Source organism: Triticum urartu, chromosome 5A (assembly GCF_056163025.1).
Source record: "Triticum urartu cultivar PI428250 chromosome 5A, HENAU_Tu73, whole genome shotgun sequence".
Taxonomy (NCBI): Eukaryota; Viridiplantae; Streptophyta; class Magnoliopsida; order Poales; family Poaceae; genus Triticum; species Triticum urartu.
The window spans coordinates 361046953-361055198 of NC_141877.1; the positions used below are offsets into that span (position 1 = coordinate 361046953).

Consider the following 8246-nt stretch of genomic DNA (forward strand, 5'->3'; position numbering starts at 1 on the left):
TCTAGGAGACTTCAGGCTCAAACTTGGAAGGCCACGCCACATAGTGCAGCTCCACCATGAAAGACTCACATCCGTGTCGTGTGGTGTGGTTATGTCCCCAATCGGGGGAGCCATAGAGATGAAATCCACCCTTGGCTCTTGGGGGGCCCGAGCCTCGCTTGCACTAGGAAGCGTGAGTGTTCTAGTTCTCTATGTTGCCGCTAGGGCGCATGCGCTCAGCTTACCCAGGGGCATTACTGGAGGAGGCGACGTGGGGCCGTGCCTCACGGTTCTCAGACTCGCTACGAGGATGATGTGGCGACATTATCGTGGTAGCAAAGAGCGGGTGCTCCCGCCGTGTGACGCCCGGATAATTAAGCTACAACAATCCCAAGTTAATGATGCAATGTCATCATTTTCACTATTGCTAAATCCCCCTTTGATTCAATCCGGTTCAATTTCAAATTAAAGTAAAAATTCAAATTTCTCAAACATGCAAAATAAAATGTTCAAAGTGTGGCAAATAATCCCTGGATATTTTTCATGTTGGAACCAACCTCTTCTGGATTCCCAAAGTGCCCCTGGAAAATTATATAATGGTCCAACTACAACAAACGTAATCTTTTCAAAATGAACAAATATTTATGAGTTTCCAAATAACTCAAAAATTTATGTTTCGCTCCAAGATATTGTGCTTGAATTTTATCCCAAATTTCAAGCTGAAGTAAATTCATTTACTATAGCAAGTAAATAGAAATCAGTGGTAGAAATGTAAAGAAACGAGAAAAAAGAGAGGAAGTAGATGACCTAATCTACTGGCACCCTGGCCCATTTAGCAAAAATCGGCCCAGCTAGCCCCACACGCCCTCCTCTTCTCGCTACAGGAGGCTGGGATGGCCGTGGCGGCCATCCGACCCCTCCCGGCGTCCTACTCGACCTACAAGTCCTCCCCGAACCCCCCGTGACGAACCCTAGCGCCCCAAGTGCATTCCCCCTTTTCCCCTTGCTAGATCCGCCCACTCCCGATAGCCTTCGCCGCTCACCGCCGTCGATCCCGCGCTCTCCGACGACCCCGAGCCCCGGCGAGATGTCACGGAGCTTCGCCGCCCTCCGCTGCGTCGCCTGAGCCGAGCCACTGGAGACGAAGGGCTCGGCATCGAGCGGATCGAGCTCGTCTCCGTCTTCTGCGTCGCCGGTGACCCCGCCGTCTTCGTCATCCCCTGCTGCTACAAAGCTGTCGAGGGCCTTTCTTGGCCGCTCGGTGAGCTCCTCTCTCCCTCCATTCCTTCTTCCCGTGGCCGCATTCGTCCCTAGCTAGTTCGCCGCCGTTGCCGTGCCTCTGCTTCCGCCGGCGTGCTCGAAGTCGTGCCGTTGCTCTGCGTCGAGCTCAGATGAGCTCGGGATCGTGCTCATCACATCCGTGCGGGCCCGTTGCACCCCTCCCTCGCGCTCTGTCGAGCCCTGTAGCGCTCAGTTCCAGCCACAGCAGCATCTCGCACCACCGCCATTCGACGCGACGTCGTCCGGCCGTTCGAACGCACCCTGCCCGCGCCCTCACGCGCATGTGCCCGGGCTTGTCCGCGGCCCGGCCCTGCCGCCACGACCGCGCCCTGCTGCTATTGCCGCTTGCCACTGCTGCTTGCGCCTCCGCCGCTTGCTTGTACTGCCGCTGCTACTCTGCATACTGCTGCTGTGGCCTGATGCTGCCACTGCCGCTTGCCGTCGCCCACCGCGGAGCCACTGCCGCAGCCGCCCCGCGCTCGGCGCTGCTCCCCCTCGCCTGCCGTTGCGGCTGCCCCGCCTACGCACGCCTGCAGCGCCCGAGCCATGCCACTGCCCAACGCTGCTCTATTGTACTACTACTATCTACTGTAGCTGCTACTAGTTAGCTTTTGGTTTTCTACGTTGGCTAAGCCCCTAAACAGCGAAAATTCGTTGGCGTGCACGAGCTCGCCTGCTCACGTTATCTGTAGGCGTCGGTCCTCGTCGGGATATGGAACACACATCGTATTCCAGCTCGTAAACGACAGCTCATTTAATGGTTGACGCTAACGGGAAGAAACATCGTTTGTATGGTGCCGGTGACGGACGTTGAGGTGCTAGCGACGCAACGTGTATCCCTGCCAGACTGAATTCCGCTCAGGGTCGGCCTACCTACTCCATTTAACTCCTCATCTGTCATCGGCGGCGGCTCAGTCTATAACAATCCATCCCCAAATCGAAGAAACAAATCCTAGTTGCACACTGTTCCTCAATAGATCCCCAAATCGGAGCAAGGAATAAGAGTCGCAGAAAAGTTAGCAAATCTGAATCAAGGTGCTGATCCGGCGGCACTTCCAATCGTGCCTTGTCTGGACTGTGGCAGGAACGTAGTCGCCTACCTTGATCGTGGCAGGCCGAACGCCGGCGAGTGATTCTACAAGTGCCGCAATCAAAATGTAAGTGTCCTGTTTTTGCATAGATTTCTTCAGATTTGTTCAACATTTCTTGTCTGAACCTTCTTCGCCGGTCAACTACAGCCGTCAGGTGGTGGATACGATTTCTACAGGTGGCAGCAAACGTACGCCGACCACCTTACGTCCCTTGGTCCAGCCGCACCCCCATTAGCGCAAATCGAGCCAGGATAGGAGCAAGGCGGCCAAGCTTTGGGAGTTCAAGATTCAGGTGCCGCACGCACCACAGGGTAGCAGAACGGCATGCCGGACGGCACCCAGTTCGTTTCTTCAGTCAGCGCCGCTGCAGGATACATGCTCGCCGCGCTTCCAGCTGCTGGGCGCCAGGGAGCTATTGCCGTTGGCGGTGCATCCATTAATCTGGTGGTCTCCGTGGCCAACCTCGTCATTGGCGTGGCATTCCTTTTGTTGGTTGTGGCCGACATGGTCATGAGCATGCTTGGTTAGGCGTCAGCTGCCAATAAGGGAGCACGACGTACCATTGTACTCGCAAATCAAGTATTATGACATTTGTATCATAGGTTAGCAGCCAAGTATGTAATGGTGTAGGCGCAGCTAGGGTGTTGCTGATGGCGTACTTTTGTAATGATCGAGTTTAAGCCGTGTGATGTACTCTCATTTGTGCAACTAATATTAATGAAAGTCTGTTTTTAACTAAGCAGGTGTAAAAAGAGAAGGTTAACTCTGACGGATCCCTCTCAAAGGGTTTGAAAATCAAACTAACAGGATTCCTGCCAATTGCACACAGCAGGGGCCGCATCGACACCTGTAAGGCGTCACCTGTATTGAATTACTGCTACTACTGCCCAGCGGTGCAGAGGAACATGATGTCAAGCAATTTGTAAGTGGGGAACAGATAAAATAAACTGAATCTCCCCTCACACAAGGCACCAGACCAGATTGATTTCTCAAACAAGAACGCAGTGAAATACAGAAGGGGGCATGCATAGGCACACTGCAACATTAGGCAAGTCTTAATCTCATACATTTTTTCTTCTACATGATAAACATTCAAACCACAGTGACAACCTGACCACAAACAACACGTAGTACTTCTTCACTGACGGTTATTATTACAACAGAGAGTCTTGCGGTTAAAGTTAATGGCTACAAAGCCCTCAACAACACAGAACAAAAACACTGAATCTAAATGAAGTCACCCGCAAATTGCATTTGGCTCTAAGGTAGCATTTTCAACATGGAGTAAAACCCTAGGCTTGCTGCAGGTGTTTTTTTCTGTGACCACCGACGCCACAGTTTTGAGTATTTTGCATCTTTCCTTTCTTTTTGAGGAAGATCACCTCTTTGTGGACATGTGGTGCTCTTGTGCCCTGGTTCTCGACATATACTGGAGAAGCGAGTTTGTTTACTTGTCCTGCATCCATTTTCAGCTTGTGCATTTGTTGTCGATCTGTACTTCTTGCTTTTTGCACCACGATTAACATACGGAAGTTTACTCCTACTGGGAGTTATTTACCCAAAACCACTATATTATGGGCTAGGGTAACAGATCAGTACCATATTTGAGGCAGGGCACAAAAAACCACCAACAATGGGGCTAATCTGTAATGCAGAGCACTGACGCTGCGTTTTAGCCCAGAAAACAGCGAAACCGACAGGTGGGGCCTTCCTGTCGAGATGATGTGGCAAAAAAATTCCACGTGGGCAGGTTGACTAGTCTCTTTCTCCTCTCTTCTCGCGCCGGGGGGCTGGATGCAGGTGGCCGTCGCCCACGTGCCGCCGACGTTGGGCGAGCCGTCGTGAAGCACGACGTCGAAGGCGGTGACCCCCTTGGAGTCCATGAGCCTCCGCACGGCGGAGCGGCACTTGGTGGTGGTGATGTCTTCCGTGAGGGAGTGCGCGCCGCGGACGGGGCGGATGGGCACGAGGTCGACGCCGACGACGAAGGCGCCGGCGGGGGCACGAGCGACGGCCACCTGCATCCAGCCCCCAGCGCCGCGCAGAGGTCGAGCACGGCGCACGCCTCGGACGGGGCGGATGGGCACGAGGTCGACGCCGACGACGAAGGCGCCGGCGAGGGCACGGGTGACGGCCACCTGCATCCAGCCCCCCGGCGCCGCGCAGAGGTCGAGCACGACGCGCGCCGCGGACGGGGCGGATGAGCACGAGGTTGACGCCGACGACGAAGGCGCCGACGGGGGCACGGGCGACGGCCACCTGCATCCAGCCTCCCGGCGCCGCGCAGAGGTCGAGCACGGCGCGCGCCGGCGGGAGGAACCGGAAGCGGTCGTCGAGCTGCTGCAGCTTGAAGGCCGCGTGGCTCCGGTAGCCCTGCTCCTTGGCGAGGTGGTAGTACTTGTCCTGCCGCTGCTTCCCCTTCGCCTTGCCCATGGAGCTCTCGACTTGCATCAGCAGAGATGGCTCGCCGCGCACAAGCTGCTCGACAGAATGCTCCATAGAAATAGAGATGGGATGAAGATGATCATGTAGTCAATGACAGGCGGGGCCCGCAGCTCATCTGCCACCTCAGCTAGTCAAAGTTTTTTTTTCTATGCTTGGTATTTGCCACGTCAGCCCGATAGGCGGGACCCACCTGTCGGATTCGCTGTTTTCTGGGCTAAAACGCAGCGTCAGTGCTCCGCGTTATACATTAGCCCCATTGTTGGTGGTTTTTTGTGCCCTGCCTCAAATGTGGTACTGATCTGTTACCCTAGCTCATAATGTGGTGGTTTTGGGCAAATAACTCTCTTGCTGGTGATTGGTCGACCAAGCTTTTGTTTTCGTTCTGGAGCTTTTAGCCCCATGAAATGACCAATTGCACGTGCCACTAGCATCAACGGTGAGTCGTGTCTGGCATCACTTTCTCTATTGCTACTTCCATCGCCCTGCACTGATCTGCAAATGCAGCTCAACATTCATTTTATTGAACTAGTATACTGAAAAAGAGAGGACATCACAAAGAGTGTGCTAACAAGAATGGAAAATCAATACAGTAGTCTGTCAGTGAGTGATTGTGTGATGGCCTGTGCTCACTTATGTACCAGCCGTTGTCATTTGATCGGAGTAACTATATCATTATGGGACACTTGCAACGGTAGGAACGTGTGTTACTTTTTTTTGGGACCCCCTGTGAACATTTGAACAAAAAGAGCAAATGTTTCAGTTCGTTTACCTGTTGTTGCAAGCATATGACAGACAATATGTTATGTAGACAGCGTCCCTAAATAATGGATAGAGTCCCTAAATACTACTCCATGAATACATGCCATGTCTGTCCGTGGAAATCAATTCAGATCAAATACGATTCAGCACAACAAAGTTCACATAGTGTAATCAAATTCAAAGGATATACGAACTAAGAATACAGGGTCAGATTCATATACCTCCTGGTCAATCCAGGCTTCTGAGGATCGTCTTTGCTAGTTGATTGCTCTGATTTCGGCGCCGACAGGATCGCATCCTCGCAAGTACTGTTTACATCTAGTTGTACTGTCAGCGCTGCATCACCCGCATCACCGATGCTGGACTCAGCGGGCGTGCAGACTAGAGTTTGAGTGGGTTTGTTGCCCAGTATGGACTCGCCGCCGGCAAGATCCGGCAAGGGAAACCTATGAAGAGAAGGGAGCACACTACTAAGCTGGTCTCCTAATTACAGCGGCCGCAACTACAAAGATAAAACACGGGACGGGACCATACCTATCCACCGGATCTGATAGGAACTTCCCTCAAATCCACCGTCTTCCGCCTCCGCCGTCGCCATAGCCATGAGCTATGCGCCTGTGCTGTGACCCAAGGGATTTATTTGGTTTCTTCAAGCGTGCAGTAGGGGGAGCAGGGACCCACAGTGATATATGCTAATCGGTTACAAACACGGCGTTACTTGTGATAGACTACGCAGGCGGTTAGATGTCATGTACCGCTCACCCCGCGTTAAGTACCAACGGAACAGACTGAACGGGGGCCGTCATGTTGCCGGTGCCGTCTCTATATAGTACTGTTCGATGGGCCGTATCATACTTTCATTCATACGATCACATTGAATACATGCATGGACGCGGCACTGTCCCATTGGCACGCGTTGCGGGAGCAGGCGAGCTCGTCCTCGCTATCGCCGCTCTCTCTAAACAGCCCTTAATCAGTGGTTAAACAGTTTTTAATATGTGTAAAAATAATATGAGTAGGTAGTACATTTGACGAGGCTCAAATGTTCCCATGGGACCAAATCCACTTGATACATGAATTAAATTCTATGAAAATCATAAGTTGCTATCTTGTGTTAAATAGAGAACATTTTTAACCTCTAGCATTTGTGTTAGCGTGTTCTGTGTGTGTGTTGTGCGTGTGGCCGGCTGGGTTCTGCCCATTAGAGGCCAGCCCTTCCTGGTTTAGCTAGTATTTTTAATTAGTGGCTAGATTAGCCTATGTGTAGATGACATGTGGGTCCCTTTCAATTAGAATAGTTTTATTTATTTGTTTAGGTACAACCTATGACATGTGGGCCACACCCTGTCCTTTTGACTAGTTAAAGTTGACCGGTTTAAAACAAATTACAATAAACCAGAAATTTTAGAATTTAAAATTTTGAAAAATCATATAAAATAAACTGTAGCTTGAATGGAAAAACTTTATACATGAAAGTTGCTCAGAAAAATCCAATGAATCCGAATACGCGGTCCTTTCATCTATCACGTGCTCCTAGCATGCTGAACATGGAACATTCCCCCTCCGGTCCTCTGTCTGACACAGGTCCGGAACCGGGAAAACATTCCCGGTTGACTTCCCCTTTCACCGGTATCGTGTAGCACCACGTTAGAACACGTCTAACTCTGCATGTTGTCCTGTTACGCACTCGCTTGCTATGTATTTACTATTTCTTCCCCCCTCTTCTCTTCGGTAGACCCCGTGACGATGTTGATGCCCCTGTGACCGACGACCCCCCTCCTTCTCGTCTGAGCAACCAGGCAAGCAAACCCCCCTTGAGCATTTCGATACGCCCATTTCTTCCCTCTCATGCTTGCATTAGAACTGCTACTGCTTTCTGTATGATCCTAATCTGATGCATAGCCTGTTGTTGTTACCTGCTTTCATACCTTACCTGCTTATCCTAAACTGCTTAGTATAGGTTGGTTAGAGATCCATCAGTGACCCCACCTTGTCCCAGTTGCCTCGCTTTATGTTCGATGACTCGATCAACGTGATCGACGTCCATGCCCCGACACCGCACATCACCCCCCTAGTTGTACGACTCTGCAGAGTTACCATCGAGTGCCGAGGGTGGAACCTCTTACATCACTCCTGATGAGATCTCTGTAGTGTAGCTATCCGGTCGTGGTCATCGAGGGTGATTTCCTCCTTAACTACTTCTGATACGGCTCTGTCGTGCAACCCCTCAAGTGTGAACCTCGAGGGTGGATCCTTTACGTTCACCTTGATGATTACATTGAGTGGAATTCACCGGGGGTGATTCCTCGGGTTTTCCCCTTGGTGTTAGACACATAGTTACTATGGTTACTATGACTTTACACTGAGCCATGTTACTAAGACAGGTCGGCCCTGAGGGGTACCCGCGCGAGCTTAATAGCGAGTGATGTGGAGTCGGGTTGACCTGGAAGGTGCCCGCGAGATACTTACAAGGCGTGGCCGGGCATTCTTAGCCCTTGCCGCAAGTACTCGAGACGGGGCGACGGGGTCACATCGATCGTGAGTCTCTGCTCGTTACCGCGTTCTCCTAATCCACTACGGTTTGGATATTTGATCCGAGGGGCCTTTGGCCTGATAGCACTAACCATCACGTGGGCATAGTATGGGCGTTGTGCGTCGTATACATCAGCCGAAGCTTAATAGACGTCATCG

The 8246-nt window shown here is 51.7% G+C and overlaps 1 protein-coding gene and 1 long non-coding RNA gene across 4 annotated transcripts; one reads left to right on the forward strand and one right to left on the reverse strand.

The window, feature by feature from the left end:
- Window positions 1–439: 439 nt before the first annotated feature.
- LOC147971392 (uncharacterized) lies at window positions 440–3090 on the forward strand. The gene is made up of 2 exons (XR_015604654.1): window positions 440–2417; window positions 2499–3090. It is a non-coding gene; the product is annotated as an uncharacterized LOC147971392 (long non-coding RNA).
- Window positions 3091–3361: 271 nt separating this feature from the next.
- On the reverse strand, window positions 3362–6223 carry LOC125509035 (uncharacterized). 3 transcript variants are annotated; one of them, XM_048673897.2, is made up of 4 exons: window positions 6090–6223; window positions 5777–6001; window positions 4611–5520; window positions 3362–4369 (listed from the first exon to the last, which is right to left on the reverse strand). In XM_048673897.2, the coding sequence occupies exons 3-4, from the start codon at window positions 4848–4850 to the stop codon at window positions 3944–3946; spliced, it is 666 nt and encodes a 221-aa protein (XP_048529854.1). In that variant the 5' UTR covers window positions 4851–5520; window positions 5777–6001; window positions 6090–6223; the 3' UTR covers window positions 3362–3943. The 3 variants fall into 3 exon arrangements, 1 of the variants encoding a protein (XP_048529854.1); XR_007283920.2 differs by lacking the exon at window positions 3362–4369 and having other exon boundaries at window positions 4846–5288; window positions 5427–5520; XR_015604653.1 differs by lacking the exon at window positions 3362–4369 and having other exon boundaries at window positions 4846–5288.
- Window positions 6224–8246: the final 2023 nt, after the last annotated feature.

What these genes read in the sequence shown, in the direction of transcription:
- LOC125509035 (XM_048673897.2), bottom strand. Translation starts at nt 4,850, where the DNA reads ATGGAGCATTCTGTCGAGCAGCTTGTGCGCGGCGAGCCATCTCTGCTG. An exon ending in CGCCGGGAGGCTGGATGCAG is followed by an intron (nt 4,370 to 4,610) that starts GTGGCCGTCGCC and finishes GGCTGGATGCAG; the next exon opens with GTGGCCGTCGCTCGTGCCCC.